Below are 16,723 nucleotides of genomic sequence, written 5' to 3' on the forward strand. Positions count from 1 at the left end.
AAAATCTGATCGTTAAGATGATTCTGCTTTCTAAATGTGTTGTGGCGCTCTAAGCAGTCTTTACTCACAGAACAAGCCAAAACTAGAAAGAATCACTGAACACCAAACAAAAGGAGCCGTGTAATGTGTTTGTGAGTGGGAGTTAAATAAAACAAATGGAAAAGTGATTTGCCACTTTGTCAAAAACTTTTGATTGAAAGATCCTTGTTTGCTAGGAGAATGCTCGCCAGCAGGAGGGATCAGAGGGTTTCAGAGGCGAGAGCCCTGTGATTCAGGAGAATAAAGCCCTTCATTTTCTCCTGTCTGCAAAACTCACTCACACTCAACGCAATTCCCGCAACTCATCAGACAAAATGAAAACGGGACGCCTGCGGTGAAAATCAATACACCTCTGCTTCTGAAAAGCCAAGTTTATTTTTAAAGACTGAAAACAATTCTGTAGTATTACATATTTAGACACATGACAACCTAATTCCACAGCCCTGAAGCTAACAAAATGTATATGAAGTTTTTGTAAACTCAGTTTTTAATCCAATATTGAGGAACCCACTAAACCCCTCATCCTATTTCTGTAAGACTCAAGATACTCTGTCAAGATAACTGCCAAGGACAGAATTTGATCGTCAAATTAATCACTATTTTTGTGCAAAACATAATAGAAAAATAGGAGAAAGCAATATCTCAGTAATACCATCTGACAGAATCATATGAACGATCAACTATTGATTTGGATGTTGTTGTTACAAATCAACAGGTTTAGGATATTGGATAACATCTGAACCATTCTAAAGCACCCAAACCTGCACATCCGTGCTTCACATCAAGTACCCAGTACTGTACAGCTTTCCAGAACAGCGGGAGGTTACAGAAGTGTATCCCAGGTATACTTTCACACAGATTTTAAACAAAGTTCAAAGAGAGGAGACGAACAAAATACTATAGTCTAATATGTAAATGTAACATTTCCTTTGTGTTGGATCCCTGAGGTGGTGAGAGTGGGCGAGCGAGCTCAGAGCAGCTGGCAGCCTCTCTTCTTCACCTTGGTGGGCTGGGGACAGAGAACCGCCCGGATGGCCTCGTCGAACACGGTCTTCAGCCCTCGCTGGGTCAGGGCGGAACATTCCAGGTACTTCACCGAGTCTGGGAATGACACACACGCGTGGTTACCGCTCACGTTGCCGAGGACAACACATTGTTCCAGGGCGTACGCTTGTTGTAAGGGGAACAGCTTCTTTTTTTTTATAACTGAGGACTTTAGTACTGTAGCTGCCTGCTGTCCATCCCTCCCTCCTTCTGCCTGCTGGTCTTTGGACTTAGGGGAGACTTGGCATGGTCGACACCTGCCATGTGCTCCTGCTATCTGGCCCATAGTCTTATTGACTTGAAATCGTAGGCATAGTGGCCTTGCTTTTGCATTTCATTTACAGTGAATTTAATTACTGTTTTGCCTGGTAGCCTGTGTAGGTGTTGAAAATTAAAAATAGCCTTTTATCACATTCCAAAAGGTTCCACTTGAAAAGTGTTACATTAATGAATGACAGGGAAAAAATCCGTATTTGACAGTTGTGCTTATCGCACTAACTGTTATGCATTAATTAATTGCACATGGAAAAAAACTAACTATGATCAAATAAAACAAGGAAAAATTCCTCTAGATCTCCTTTCACGTGTGGTGAGATGGTGAAGAGTTGGTGAGTAACGCACAGATGACTTGTGGACGGTGGGAGTATCCTACCTATCTCCTTGGCCAGTGCAAGGCCTTGTGGGTAGGTAATGGGAGCCAGCTTCTTCTCCTTCAGCTTCTCGATGGTGTCCTTCTCGTCCCTCAGATCCAGCTTGGTGCCCACCAGGATGATGGGGGTGGAGGGGCAGTGGTGCCGCACCTCGGGGTACCACTAGAGGGAGCACACAAACACACATCACCATACACACACAGGTTGGTTAGACCATCCTAGTGAGGACCGCCAATTCACAACCATTCAAAATCGTGTTATCCCTACTCCCAACTTAATCCCTTAATTTTAAATCTGACCCTGTGACTAACCCTAAACCATCTAAACCCCCCTAGAAATAGCACTTGATGTTGTGGGGCCCAAGACTATGTCCCCACGGCGCCTGGTTTGCTTGGTTTATTAAGGGTAGTTAAACAAGACCATACAAACACACACACACAAATAATAATATCATAATAATAATAATTGAAGCATGGTAGATAAACCTCCCAAGCCTGTAAGCATCACAATTTATTCACAACAAAACTGAACGATGTCTGTCAAACAGTCAACTCCCCAGAGTGAGCTAGTGAGGGGCCAGGCACATTCTTTCTATCAGTTACAACGTTCACCTTGGAGAAAGCTTTCATCACTGTCAACTGCAGGCTGAGGCTTTCAGAGGAGCGAGGTGAGAGACGCCGCGAGAGATGTTTTGAAACGTTTGCAGACAAAACACTCGCAGAAATCACCAGAGCTAATGCCTCCCCAAAAACAATTAAGCTGCATTTAATAGATATTTGATTCTTTGCGGATTCACACAGGCTCTACACTGAGGGGTCCACGGACGTAATAACCACAGACAACACGATCAAATTACTGCTCCTTTTGAGAGTCAATTATCACAGCGTTGTGAAGGCATATCACGTCTCTGCCAGGTAAGGCCACCCCCACAAAGTCCGCCTAGCTTCCCTCTCTAAATACACTCCGATTTGTCACCTACAGGCTTTCTAATCGCTCTGTATTTCTATTTAAATAAAGTAATGTTACCATGGAGACTTGATGACATGGTAACATGGTGGTGGAGGGGGGTTGAAAACACAGTAAAACTGTAGCTTGAGGAACTTGTGTGTCATTAAATAATACTAGTAATAATTAAGTTTCTGCTAAACAACCAAATGAAAAACTGAATATTTTGGACAAAACAACAGGCTGCTTGTGACAGCCATGGCAGTCTAATGTCATGGATACCAGGGCTCCGATGTTCACAGCTAAACGATCCAGAGGCCCGAGGAACGATCCAGAGGCCCGAGGAACGATCCAGTCTCCTCCAGACCTTCCCCACCTGCTGCCAGCGGTGACACAAGCCCAAGGACAGCTCGCTTCAACAGAGTGACATGCAAACACACTCACTTGTGAGTTAGTGTGTGTGCATGTGTGCGTGAGCATGTGTGTGTGTGAATGTGCGAGAGTGTGCGTGCGTGCTTGCCTTTGTGTGTGTGATCACCTTGTTCTGTAAACACCACAGAACGCCACAGCCTGTGGGATGAGGACACCGAAGGCGATCTTCTCTTACTCAGTAAGGTCTCAGAACAATAACGCTCCAGTGTTTGCCTACAGACTCACCTCGCTTCTCCAATACTTGTCCTTGAGATCTGGAAGCTTGGCTTTTCAACGCTTAATTCATATCTGACTGGCCACAGCCGCGAATGCCAAACAGAAGACTAACTGCGTACTTTTGCAAATATGCGGAGGCAAGGAGGTGTTTAAGACATCATGGTGTCAAATGTAGGAAGGCGCATACGCGTAATAACGCCTTCAGGTTTCAGGTCCATGAAAAAACACTTGGCCTGTTTTTCAGTTTTCTCCGGAAGCGTACTTTTACGGATTCATTTACACAGAGTTTGATACCCTGACCCCAGACCCCTGACCCCAGACCCCTGACCCCAGACCCCTGACCCCAGACCCCTGACCCCAGACCCCTGACCCCAGACCCCAGACCCCTGACCCCAGACCCCAGACCCCTGGGTTTCAGAATGTGTGTGTAGCATATGTGGAGATGCTGCAGGATTCATGATCTACAGTCAATCCTCTGCTGTAGGAGGCACTATGTCCTCTAAGTTGTTCCTGTACCGGCTAAAGGTGAATCTTCAGTGAGTATGTATGTGAGTAATAATGGTGATTAAATATAGATACGCTCTGCACCTGTGTGTACTGAATGTAAACCTGTGTGTGTGTAGAGTGTGTAAGTGTGTGAGTGAGTGTGTGTGTTAGTGTGTGAGTATGTGTGCGTGTGTCAGTGTGTGTGTCAGTGTGTGTGTCAGTGTGTGTGTGGTCCTTGGACTCACCTTGGCTCTGACGTTCTCAAAAGAGGCCGGGCTCACCAGAGAGAAGCAGATGAGGAACACATCCTGGAGGAGCAACACAACACAACAGCTGGTCAGCCGTGATACAACACAATACAACACAACAGCTGGTCAACGATAACACAATACAACACAACAGCTGGTCAACGATAACACAACACAACACAACAGCTGGTCAACGATAACACAACACAACACAACAGCTGGTCAACGATAACACAATACAACACAACAGCTGGTCAACGATAACACAACACAACACAACAGCTGGTCAACGATAACACAATACAACACAACAGCTGGTCAACGATAACACAATACAACACAACAGCTGGTCAGCCGTGATACAACACAATACAACACAACAGCTGGTCAACGATAACACAATACAACACAACAGCTGGTCAACGATAACACAACACAACACACTGGCACACTGTCGATACTGCTGTTTACGATACTGAGATGTCATGTGAGAAATGTAAACCATTGTGTGCAATAGTGAGTACTGTGTGTTTGAGTGTGTTAGTGTGTTAGTGTGTGTGTGTGTGTGTACCGTCTGCGGGTAAGACAGCGGTCTGAGTCTGTCGTAGTCTTCCTGTCCTGCCGTGTCCCACAGCCCCAGGTTAACCGGCTTACTGTCCACCATCACGTTGGCAGAGTAGTTATCAAACCTGCAGGACAGCGAAACATCAGTTCAAGTTCAAATCTTTTATTGTCAGATGCACAGAACAACACAGGGTCAGTGACAGTGACATCACAGGGTCAGTGACAGTGACATCACACACACTCTGAAATGAACTCCCTCAATTACAAGTGAAGCTGATACATAAACATCTCTTATCTAGTTTGGCATAATGTGAGGAGCAAGATGATGCAACTTCTCCTCTGAGTGTCAGTGAGTGTTCTGTTGGACGCTGGCTAGTGTGTGTGTGTGTGTGTGTGTACTCACACGGTGGGGATGTACTCTCCAGGGAAGGCGTTGGTGGTGTAGCTGATGAGCAGGCATGTCTTCCCCACAGCGCTGAAACACAGATGGGGAAATCAGCCGTGTGCCAACACACACACACGCGCACACACACGTGCTCTGCTGCAAGACAGCGTTGAGAAGCGAACGTGGTCACACCCAGACACACTCTGTCAACAGACAAGGACACGAAAACATCTTTACTTTGGCACACATTGTATAAGTGGACTTTAGAGAGGGGTAGATCGAAACATTGGATCTTTTGTTGCCTGAACATTGGAATCTATGATTGGTTATTGTCTCAAACGTCTTATATCTGATAGTCAAAACGGAGTTTAAACAGCCCCTTGGCGATATTTTGGAAATGCGTTAGCACAATACAAAATGTCCATTACTAATCTTCCTGTGTCTTTATAATTTCCATCAAAATCACGACTGGAAAGAGAGGAGAAGGGAAGTGAAGAGGACCGATGCAGCTTTGAAATCCATCTCTCACACACACACACACACACACACACAGACACACACAGTGTGACGTGATGGATTACCAGGTTGAAGGACTCTTTCAAACTGGCCTGCGTTCTGTTAATGAATTAGAGATCAGATTTCTCTGACTTCATTACCCAACACAGAGTCAGCCCTGACAGAAAGGGCTGAACGAGGGCGCATCGGGGAGGGAATTCCTGAGAACAGCCGCTACCTGCGAGTACAGGCAGGATAGAGGAATGCTCAGGAAGGGAAGCAGCAGAGAGCTGGAAAACAACACCTGAGGCTGGAAACACTGAGATCTGGAGATCTGTTCAGAATGCTGATCCTTGGGTTAACAGTAGCATCCATGCAAATCAGGAGGGCAGATGTGTGTGTGTATGTGTGTGTCTCTAACCGTGCCCTTCTGAGTCAGACACACCCATACACACACACACACATACAAACACACACACATACACACACACACAAGCACATTCACACACACACACACACACAAGCACATACATACACACACACATACACACACACACACACACAAGCACATACACACACACATAAAGTTGGTTGTGCTTTGAGTCAGAGCAGAGGGACCTCCTGGTTCCAGTACTCCTACTCTCCAACTGGCTTCCAGACCTCTCTCTCTCCCTCTCTCTCTCCCCTATCTCTCTCTCTCTCCCTCTCTCTCTCTTCTTCTCCTTCTTTCTCTCCACTCCTCTTGTCCTCCTCTCCCTCTCAGTCTCAGCAGAGGCGACACAGATGGCCTTGTCCGTGGGCGGTGTGTCATAGATGAAGTGTGAACAAGCTGCTTGACGACAGCTTGAACCATAGGCCATCTTCTGTGGTCCTACACCTTTTACACACTGCCGATATTTAAAGCCTGACTGAAGTTTAAAAATGAACTCCTTAGTTGTGAAGGAATCATGAAAGTTACACAATGAATCTGTAGTACAGTGAAGACATAGTCACACAATCTGACTTCAAAAGCCAGCCTGGTAGTTAAAGTCATAGATTTGGTTCAAATTGAGTGAGTATGATGTGCTACTTTCTAGTCTGAACTGACCTAAAAAAAAACAGACCAACGTACAACTGAGAATAGTAATCTGGCAAACCTCGACTAAAACTGATCATCTATCTGGGGAAGATACAGTGAGGACGAGAATATTTGCATCCTGTCTAAATTCAACACCCGTGATGTTTTCCTTTGGCCTATTTGAGCTCAAGTTCGAATAGAAATGTTCCACAGTGGTGGAAAATAAAATCAGTCTTTTTTAACCTCCAACACAGCATGATCAGTTCTGGCCTGTTTCATCTTTCATGTCCTTCCATCTTCCTCTCTGTGAACTCTTATGAATGTTTAAGCACCTGTCTTCCTCTCACGGGCTACTGCTCTGCATGGGGTCGTCTTGAAAGGGAGATTGTGGGGTGGTGGAGGTTCGGGGCGGGGGTGCGGGGGGGCTGTCAGGGTCGTTGCAGGGGGGCTGGCGGGTGATGACAAGGACATATGGACCCTTTTTGAAATATCTCCATTTGAAACTGATTTATTTGATCTTTTTTTTTTACCCCCCCTAAGATTCTTTTAACTAAGGCCCTGGCTGTCACGTGGAGCTCGTGTCACACCTTCCCCCTAACCCACAGCAACCACACGTGGAGCTTTTGCAAACGTAGCTGGCGCCATGGCAGCGGAAGTCGTGCATGCGTGCGTGGACCTCTCAGTCTGGGCTTCACGTTCAGGCTGACGCAGAAACAACGCTAGCTCATTCAGTCCCATGTTCCTTCACCACTACAGAACTCCTCGTCATTTGGCTGCTCTTTCTTTATCAGAGCGCCTTCACGTTTACATTCCCAAACGTTCTTTAAGATCATAGCTTCACTGATCCTTCATCTGCATGTCTGATCTGTACTGTATGTTTGTGTTTTTGTATTCTTCATTTTGTTCATGTGTGTTTATGCTGTAAGGTGTCCTTGGGTGCCTTGAAAGGCACCTTTAAATCAAAGGTAACATTCTTATAATGATAATAAATAATAAAATTATGTAATAATATTACTATTCACAACTAGGATAGTTGACAAGTTCTGTTATATGACAGTGTTGCAGCATGCCAGGGTCTATGACCCAATCCAGAGGATCTCTCTCCCTGTCTTCCTATAGGTCAGTGACTGGTCTCATGATCTACTCTCTCTCCCTGTCTTCCTATAGGTCAGTGAGTGGTCTCATGATCTACTCTCTCTCCCTGTCTTCCTATAGGTCAGTGACTGGTCTCATGATCTACTCTCTCTCCCTGTCTTCCTATAGGTCAGTGACTGGTCTCATGATCTACTCTCTCTCCCTGTCTTCCTATAGGTCAGTGACTGGTCTCATGATCTACTCTCTCTCCCTGTCTTCCTATAGGTCAGTGACTGGTCTCATGATCTACTCTCTCTCCCTGTCTTCCTATAGGTCAGTGACTGGTCTCATGATCTACAGGCCCTCTTGAATGTGAACCGGAAACACCAATTCAGAGGCTTTTAAATGTTTAATTTAGTTCAGTGTTTGAACCCTCCGAGACTGAGCATGTACTTCCATTAAATACTCGTGTCACCTGTTTTTGAAGGGCAAACTGTGAAAAGAGGAACTACATGGGTTGCATTGTAAAAAGCACACCAGAGGAACTATAGCTGTCTGCACTGAAACACACAGTGAAGAAACTGGATTTCAAATAGGGACATATTACATTCCAGATTATATTCCAGATTATATTCTATCCACAGCCTTTGAGAATTGTATTTTGCTTAACTATAGCTACTCTACCATCTTTATCTCTCTCCATCTCTTGTTAGAAGATTGCATCTCAGAATCCATTTTGTAAGAAATCTTGCAAAAGAACTTCCTTCTTCCTGGTGCATTTACATATTGCTAGTTCCTTTTTTAGGTCAAAACGACCTAAAATGTTCAATGTTTGGAGAATTACAAAAACCAAAACGATTTGACAATTTTCGCGGCACCAGGTGATGTTTGAATAATTCTGAGTTAATAGTCCAGTACTGTTTGCCAGAAACCAACTTTGCTGCGATGCTCTCGCTGTTAACATCCCCATGTCTGTAAGGCAGATATACACATGAACCTCTGTTCTGAACATCAAGCCCTACATTAACTAGAACGAAACTTTCCTTAAAACTCAAATATAATATGTATTTATTTTTCATGATAACCCTCACAAAACTATGTAACATGTGACACCTTGAATTCCTGATGCAACTGTACATGTCCACACCCTGCCGGTACCTGAATCGCTCCGGATGAACGGTGGATGAGGTGTTTAGTAAAGTAAGTAAAAAACTTTTTTCACACACTTACCCATCCCCAACCACCACACATTTGATGGCTTGCATTGTCCAAGTGCTGAAAGAAACCCCTGCTGTTTACTAAATGTCAGGGCGAAGTGATAGAGCGAAGTACAGGAAACAAGTTCGTGTCTAGCTATCTTCTGAGTTCCAACGCCCGTCTCAAGCGCGCTCTTGATTTACGGTGCAGACGAGTGGGGCGCTCGAGCGCAGCGCATCACCACGATCTGATCGACAGATAGCAGGATGTTGAGACAGTTTAAACTCCTTCTAAACTGTATCTTTGCAATACTTAGAATCTATTCCACGAGGAGAATTCAATCGATTTAAAATATATATAGGCCCCATTTTATTGATTAATCCAATTCTCTTCTTTATCTGCTCGAACAGAAAACAGCAGCCAAGATATGATCGGAAATTAAGGCTGTCTTCATGCCCGCTAGGTGGGGCCAAATATTAAGATACCCTACTGCATTATCTGTTTCACCCACCCCCTGACAGTAGAGTACTGCTGTAGTAAAGGGCTCTTGATGCAAAAAGTTAGTTCTACCAACCAACTGTCTATGACATTTGATCTATCTACATCCAGAAGCAGAAGACACATCTCATCAATGCGCCGCCATCATCACCACTGATGAACACTTGACTGGTGAAGTGATTGTGTTTCGCTGTTCCTCTGGGCTGATCATTGCCGCCCTGTCATCAGCAGGGTCGCTCCGACACATGCTTCCTGTTTAGCTTCAGTCTGCCAGCCACTACAACATGGGGTGCCGGAGAAAGGACAGCTTCCTTTGGGGAAAAGGTACGTTCGGAATCTGATTGTCATGTCACTTTTTTACCCACATGATTTACAGGGACAGCAATACCAAAAACGTTTTTATTTACTTAGACTTGCTCTGTAGCAGGAAAAGGTGTTTCACTGACCAGAGTTAACTTTTAGCCTAGTGATGATGGCAAAGAGAGTAAAATAATATGCTACATGATGGTCAATTATAAGGTATGTAACTTTGACAAAGTTAGACTGTTAAGTGCTACACTGTGAGTTATATGTCTACATGTAAGCTTATGTGACATCCTCTTACCAGACAGAATGCATTATGGACTGTACATTTATACTGTACTGCTGAGTAGCTGTAACCCCAGTTATCTGATCACTGATCATGTTCAAAAGTGACGAGTAAGACCATCTTGTCTTAAGGAAAACAGGCCACAGACGGGCAGCTATGTGGGAGTGCCTGTCGAACTCCAAAACGGTCGAAAGCCAATTGTATGGAACCGCATGTCCTGTGTGAGCTTCAGAAGTACACACTGCATGCATCACCGTGGTTACTGCAGCTGGAATCTTTAACCCACCTCTGAAACATGCTGCATGCAATGGGTGTAGCTGTAAGGCTGTCAATGCACTTCACTGACAAATCACCAGATTGAAGTGCTTAAAGGGAGGGTTTGCACACAGGACTTTCCTTCGTTTTTTGGTTGGCTCATGCAGTAAAGTCCAGTTTGTAAAACTCTTTTACTGACCCACAGTTCCCTCCAGTGTCGTGGCCCGGAGGCAGGAAGGCCCCGAGTGGAGCAACACCCTCCAACTACAGGTCTGTACCCCACACACCTTCAGGCCAGACTGACACCACACACACCCCAAACACAGTCAGGCCTAACTGACCTCACAGAGGTTCACAAATCCTCTAACGATCAATTCATGAACTGATCGATTGCTCCGCAGACGTCGTACAGTAAAACTGATGATACCTGTGTTTCTAAACTGACCTCGTATGACACTGACCGAGTCATACGAGGTCTAAATGTCAAATGACAAAGCAGCTGCACTTGCCATGTCACCACCGTGTCATTTCCTGCTTCTGCAGAAGCTGAGGTTGGAGAGCGATGACGAGATGACCGCTGAACAGAGCGCTGAGCTGCAGGAGCAGAGGTGAGTCTGGCATCCAATTGTCCTGACAGCAAGGAGAGCTTCTAGACCATTCTACCTGGGGAGGCCAAGCTGGAGCCAAGTTTACTGTTGGAGGGGGGGGGGGGGGCACATGGGGTTCCAACACCCCATGTCCCCCCCCCCTTTAACCACCCCTGCTGACAGTGTGTTTATTTGAACCAGAGATGTTCAGATGTTAAGCAGTATTGAAATGACGTAGCCCCTTTTGGTTCAGAAGTATAACTCCTGAGATCCTTTCTCTCCTCTCAGAAGGAGAGAGAGAAGGGGGAGGAGAGAGGGAGAGAGAGAGAGAGAGAGAGAGAGAGAGAGAGAGAGAGAGAGAGATGAAAGAGACAGAGAGAGGAGAGAGAGAGAGAGAGAGAGAGAGAGAGAGAGAGAGAGAGAGAGAGAGAGAGAGAGAGAGAGAGAGAGAGAGAGAGGAGAGGAGAGGAGAGGAGAGGAGAGGAGAGGAGAGGAGAGGAGAGGAGAGAGAGAGAGGAGAGGAGAGAGAGAGAGAGAGAGAGAGAGGGGAGAGAAGAGGAGAGAGAGAGGAGAGAGACAGAGAGAGAAGTCACCAGCACTCACCTCCTCTCTGTCCCATAGTCTGCTAGAGAAACAGATACCATGTGTGTGCATGTGTGCGTGTGGGTTATGTGTGGGTGTGAATAAATAGGGTAAATATGTCAGCGACATGAAACCAAACGTGGTGTTCCTGGCAGGACGACCACAGCAGCCCTGAGAGTTACATCTGAGGCCCCTGCATCGACTCTTAACTCACAACTGACATGGTAACACCATCACCATGAATGACTGGTGTGTCGATCAATCTCCCTTCTCTCCACAGCAAAATCCAAATGAGGAACAAGAGGTTCTTATGTGGGAAAAAGAAATTCAACACAGACCCGAAAAAGGTACGTTTTACTAACGTGTTCGTCTGGATCAGTGGTTCCCAACCCCGGTCCTCAGGCCCCCTGCCCTGCATGTTCAAGATGTTTCCCTGCTCCAACACACCTGATTCAAATGAATGGGTCGTTATCTAGCTCTGCAGAAGCCTGCTTATGACCGTTCATTTGAATCAGGTGTGTTGGAGCAGGGAAACATCTAACACATGAAGGACAGGGGAGCCCTGAGGACCAGGGTTGGGAACCATTGGTCTGGATCATGTGAACTAACTTGAAAACACAGCGTTCGACAGAGACAAGGATTAGTTACCAACTTAGCGTGTCGCGGCACGTCACATAGACCGTGGGCCCTCTTTCACCACTTCATACTGAAACACTGTCAAACACAAACACATCCAAAACATCGAGTGTTGAAACGTTTGGCCGACGGGAGCGAGAGAGAAGAACTGACGCGCTCAGGAGTCTGAGCGGATGCAGCGTCTGCAGAGAAGCCAGTGCTGCGAGGCGGGCGGGGAGTGACACACACAGAGAGAGAGAACCACATCCTGTTTCTCGAATTGGAACGGATGTTCAATCTTGTACTTTCACCACATCCCCCCCCCAACACACCCCACACCCCACAGGGTCTCCGTGGGCTGAAGAGAATTGCGATTGTATATGTCAAAAGGTTGTGTATACATATGTAGACATATACACATCGCTAGACATACAATAAATGATAAATGAATGAGCCAGGTCTTATTTGTGACAAGGCTTCATTATGTTTTTATCTTACATATTCAGTCATAGTTATTTAAAAAAAAACTGTGGAAATACAGTATGTGTGGATTAAAAACAAAAACATATTTCGTCTAAAGAAATTGGAAACACAGTATGAGTTGTTGAGTATGTTATTGAAGGACATGGTTTGTCTCTAAGCGTTTGTCTGTTTGCAGGGTATTGGCTACTTGGTGGAGCATGGGCTACTGGAGTGTACGGCACACAAGATGGCCGACTTCCTGTATAAGGAGGAAGGACTCAACAAAACGGCCATCGGCAACTTCCTGGGAGAGAGGTAGCCAGCGATAGGCTCCCTATCAGTGGGCTCATTCCCCTGACCAGGACTGAACATGGTTCACAGTTAGTGTGATGACTGTCGTCATGGTGGTCATCACTGGGAGGATTAGGCTGGTGACAACAGCAGTCTTCAGTCTGTTGACCACGTTCCTGTTTTTTGTTTCTGCAGGGAGGAGATGCACCTGAAGGTCCTCAAGGCCTACGTGGACCTTCATGAGTTCTCCGACCTCAACCTGGTTCAGGCTCTGCGGTCAGTTCACGGGCTCCCTGCACCTTCTCTCTGAACGCCTGTTGCTACTGTCCTGTCTATTCCTACTGATGATAAACACCTTTCGTGCCTGCAGTTCAAGCTTGTGTGTGTGTGTGCGTGTGTGTGTGCGTGTGTGTGCGTGTGTGTGTGTGCGTGTGTGTGTGTGTGTGTCGTTGCAGACAGTTCCTGTGGAGCTTCCGCCTGCCTGGGGAAGCCCAGAAGATCGATAGGATGATGGAGGCCTTCGCCTCTCGTTACTGTGACTGCAACACGGGAGTGTTCCAGTCCACAGGTACCAGAGTACAGCCTAGCCAGACAACACTCTGAAATAGGGGGCTGTGTGTGGGGCCAAGTGGGCAGGAACATTGACAGAGATTCTGTGTATGTGTGTGTGTCTGTGTGTGTGTGTGTGTGTCTGTGTGTCTGTCTGTCTGTGTGTGTGTCCAGACACCTGCTACATCCTGTCCTTCTCCATCATCATGCTGAACACCAGCCTGTCTGTCTGTGTGTGTGTCCAGACACCTGCTACATCCTGTCCTTCTCCATCATCATGCTGAACACCAGCCTGTCTGTCTGTGTGTGTGTCCAGACACCTGCTACATCCTGTCCTTCTCCATCATCATGCTGAACACCAGCCTGTCTGTCTGTGTGTGTGTCCAGACACCTGCTACATCCTGTCCTTCTCCATCATCATGCTGAACACCAGCCTGTCTGTCTGTGTGTGTGTCCAGACACCTGCTACATCCTGTCCTTCTCCATCATCATGCTGAACACCAGCCTGTCTGTCTGTGTGTGTGTCCAGACACCTGCTACATCCTGTCCTTCTCCATCATCATGCTGAACACCAGCCTGTCTGTCTGTGTGTGTGTCCAGACACCTGCTACATCCTGTCCTTCTCCATCATCATGCTGAACACCAGCCTGTCTGTCTGTGTGTGTGTCCAGACACCTGCTACATCCTGTCCTTCTCCATCATCATGCTGAACACCAGCCTGTCTGTCTGTGTGTGTGTCCAGACACCTGCTACATCCTGTCCTTCTCCATCATCATGCTGAACACCAGCCTGTCTGTCTGTGTGTGTGTCCAGACACCTGCTACATCCTGTCCTTCTCCATCATCATGCTGAACACCAGCCTGTCTGTCTGTGTGTGTGTCCAGACACCTGCTACATCCTGTCCTTCTCCATCATCATGCTGAACACCAGCCTGTCTGTCTGTGTGTGTGTCCAGACACCTGCTACATCCTGTCCTTCTCCATCATCATGCTGAACACCAGCCTGTCTGTCTGTGTGTGTGTCCAGACACCTGCTACATCCTGTCCTTCTCCATCATCATGCTGAACACCAGCCTGTCTGTCTGTGTGTGTGTCCAGACACCTGCTACATCCTGTCCTTCTCCATCATCATGCTGAACACCAGCCTGTCTGTCTGTGTGTGTGTCCAGACACCTGCTACATCCTGTCCTTCTCCATCATCATGCTGAACACCAGCCTGTCTGTCTGTGTGTGTGTCCAGACACCTGCTACATCCTGTCCTTCTCCATCATCATGCTGAACACCAGCCTGTCTGTCTGTGTGTGTGTCCAGACACCTGCTACATCCTGTCCTTCTCCATCATCATGCTGAACACCAGCCTGTCTGTCTGTGTGTGTGTCCAGACACCTGCTACATCCTGTCCTTCTCCATCATCATGCTGAACACCAGCCTGTCTGTCTGTGTGTGTGTCCAGACACCTGCTACATCCTGTCCTTCTCCATCATCATGCTGAACACCAGCCTGTCTGTCTGTGTGTGTGTCCAGACACCTGCTACATCCTGTCCTTCTCCATCATCATGCTGAACACCAGCCTGTCTGTCTGTGTGTGTGTCCAGACACCTGCTACATCCTGTCCTTCTCCATCATCATGCTGAACACCAGCCTGTCTGTCTGTGTGTGTGTCCAGACACCTGCTACATCCTGTCCTTCTCCATCATCATGCTGAACACCAGCCTGTCTGTCTGTGTGTGTGTCCAGACACCTGCTACATCCTGTCCTTCTCCATCATCATGCTGAACACCAGCCTGTCTGTCTGTGTGTGTGTCCAGACACCTGCTACATCCTGTCCTTCTCCATCATCATGCTGAACACCAGCCTGTCTGTCTGTGTGTGTGTCCAGACACCTGCTACATCCTGTCCTTCTCCATCATCATGCTGAACACCAGCCTGTCTGTCTGTGTGTGTGTCCAGACACCTGCTACATCCTGTCCTTCTCCATCATCATGCTGAACACCAGCCTGTCTGTCTGTGTGTGTGTCCAGACACCTGCTACATCCTGTCCTTCTCCATCATCATGCTGAACACCAGCCTGTCTGTCTGTGTGTGTGTCCAGACACCTGCTACATCCTGTCCTTCTCCATCATCATGCTGAACACCAGCCTGTCTGTCTGTGTGTGTGTCCAGACACCTGCTACATCCTGTCCTTCTCCATCATCATGCTGAACACCAGCCTGTCTGTCTGTGTGTGTGTCCAGACACCTGCTACATCCTGTCCTTCTCCATCATCATGCTGAACACCAGCCTGTCTGTCTGTGTGTGTGTCCAGACACCTGCTACATCCTGTCCTTCTCCATCATCATGCTGAACACCAGCCTGTCTGTCTGTGTGTGTGTCCAGACACCTGCTACATCCTGTCCTTCTCCATCATCATGCTGAACACCAGCCTGTCTGTCTGTGTGTGTGTCCAGACACCTGCTACATCCTGTCCTTCTCCATCATCATGCTGAACACCAGCCTGTCTGTCTGTGTGTGTGTCCAGACACCTGCTACATCCTGTCCTTCTCCATCATCATGCTGAACACCAGCCTGTCTGTCTGTGTGTGTGTCCAGACACCTGCTACATCCTGTCCTTCTCCATCATCATGCTGAACACCAGCCTGTCTGTCTGTGTGTGTGTCCAGACACCTGCTACATCCTGTCCTTCTCCATCATCATGCTGAACACCAGCCTGTCTGTCTGTGTGTGTGTCCAGACACCTGCTACATCCTGTCCTTCTCCATCATCATGCTGAACACCAGCCTGTCTGTCTGTGTGTGTGTCCAGACACCTGCTACATCCTGTCCTTCTCCATCATCATGCTGAACACCAGCCTGTCTGTCTGTGTGTGTGTCCAGACACCTGCTACATCCTGTCCTTCTCCATCATCATGCTGAACACCAGCCTGTCTGTCTGTGTGTGTGTCCAGACACCTGCTACATCCTGTCCTTCTCCATCATCATGCTGAACACCAGCCTGTCTGTCTGTGTGTGTGTCCAGACACCTGCTACATCCTGTCCTTCTCCATCATCATGCTGAACACCAGCCTGTCTGTCTGTGTGTGTGTCCAGACACCTGCTACATCCTGTCCTTCTCCATCATCATGCTGAACACCAGCCTGTCTGTCTGTGTGTGTGTCCAGACACCTGCTACATCCTGTCCTTCTCCATCATCATGCTGAACACCAGCCTGTCTGTCTGTGTGTGTGTCCAGACACCTGCTACATCCTGTCCTTCTCCATCATCATGCTGAACACCAGCCTGTCTGTCTGTGTGTGTGTCCAGACACCTGCTACATCCTGTCCTTCTCCATCATCATGCTGAACACCAGCCTGTCTGTCTGTGTGTGTGTCCAGACACCTGCTACATCCTGTCCTTCTCCATCATCATGCTGAACACCAGCCTGTCTGTCTGTGTGTGTGTCCAGACACCTGCTACATCCTGTCCTTC

At 47.2% G+C, this 16,723-nt stretch overlaps 2 protein-coding genes across 2 annotated transcripts in view; one reads left to right on the top strand and one right to left on the bottom strand.

Moving 5' to 3' along the window:
* Positions 1-374: 374 nt before the first annotated feature.
* On the bottom strand, positions 375-9,410 carry rac2 (Rac family small GTPase 2). The gene is made up of 6 exons (XM_067232142.1): positions 8,866-9,410; positions 5,028-5,099; positions 4,632-4,749; positions 4,058-4,120; positions 1,736-1,895; positions 375-1,140 (listed from the first exon to the last, which is right to left on the bottom strand). Exons 1-6 carry the CDS (start codon positions 8,898-8,900, stop codon positions 1,010-1,012), a joined length of 579 nt encoding a protein of 192 aa, XP_067088243.1. The 5' UTR covers positions 8,901-9,410; the 3' UTR covers positions 375-1,009.
* The window catches only part of LOC136939138 (cytohesin-2-like), a 15,071-nt gene continuing 7,167 nt past the window's right edge, over positions 8,820-16,723 (top strand). The window contains exons 1-8 of the mRNA XM_067231998.1: positions 8,820-8,835; positions 9,562-9,654; positions 10,380-10,444; positions 10,718-10,782; positions 11,624-11,690; positions 12,617-12,735; positions 12,907-12,987; positions 13,167-13,279. Coding sequence (XP_067088099.1) covers positions 9,615-9,654; positions 10,380-10,444; positions 10,718-10,782; positions 11,624-11,690; positions 12,617-12,735; positions 12,907-12,987; positions 13,167-13,279 — 550 coding nt within the window. The 5' untranslated portion in view covers positions 8,820-8,835; positions 9,562-9,614. The remainder of the gene's footprint in view (positions 8,836-9,561; positions 9,655-10,379; positions 10,445-10,717; positions 10,783-11,623; positions 11,691-12,616; positions 12,736-12,906; positions 12,988-13,166; positions 13,280-16,723) is intronic.

This window comes from Osmerus mordax, chromosome 3 (genome assembly GCF_038355195.1).
Source record: "Osmerus mordax isolate fOsmMor3 chromosome 3, fOsmMor3.pri, whole genome shotgun sequence".
Classification (NCBI taxonomy): Eukaryota; Metazoa; Chordata; class Actinopteri; order Osmeriformes; family Osmeridae; genus Osmerus; species Osmerus mordax.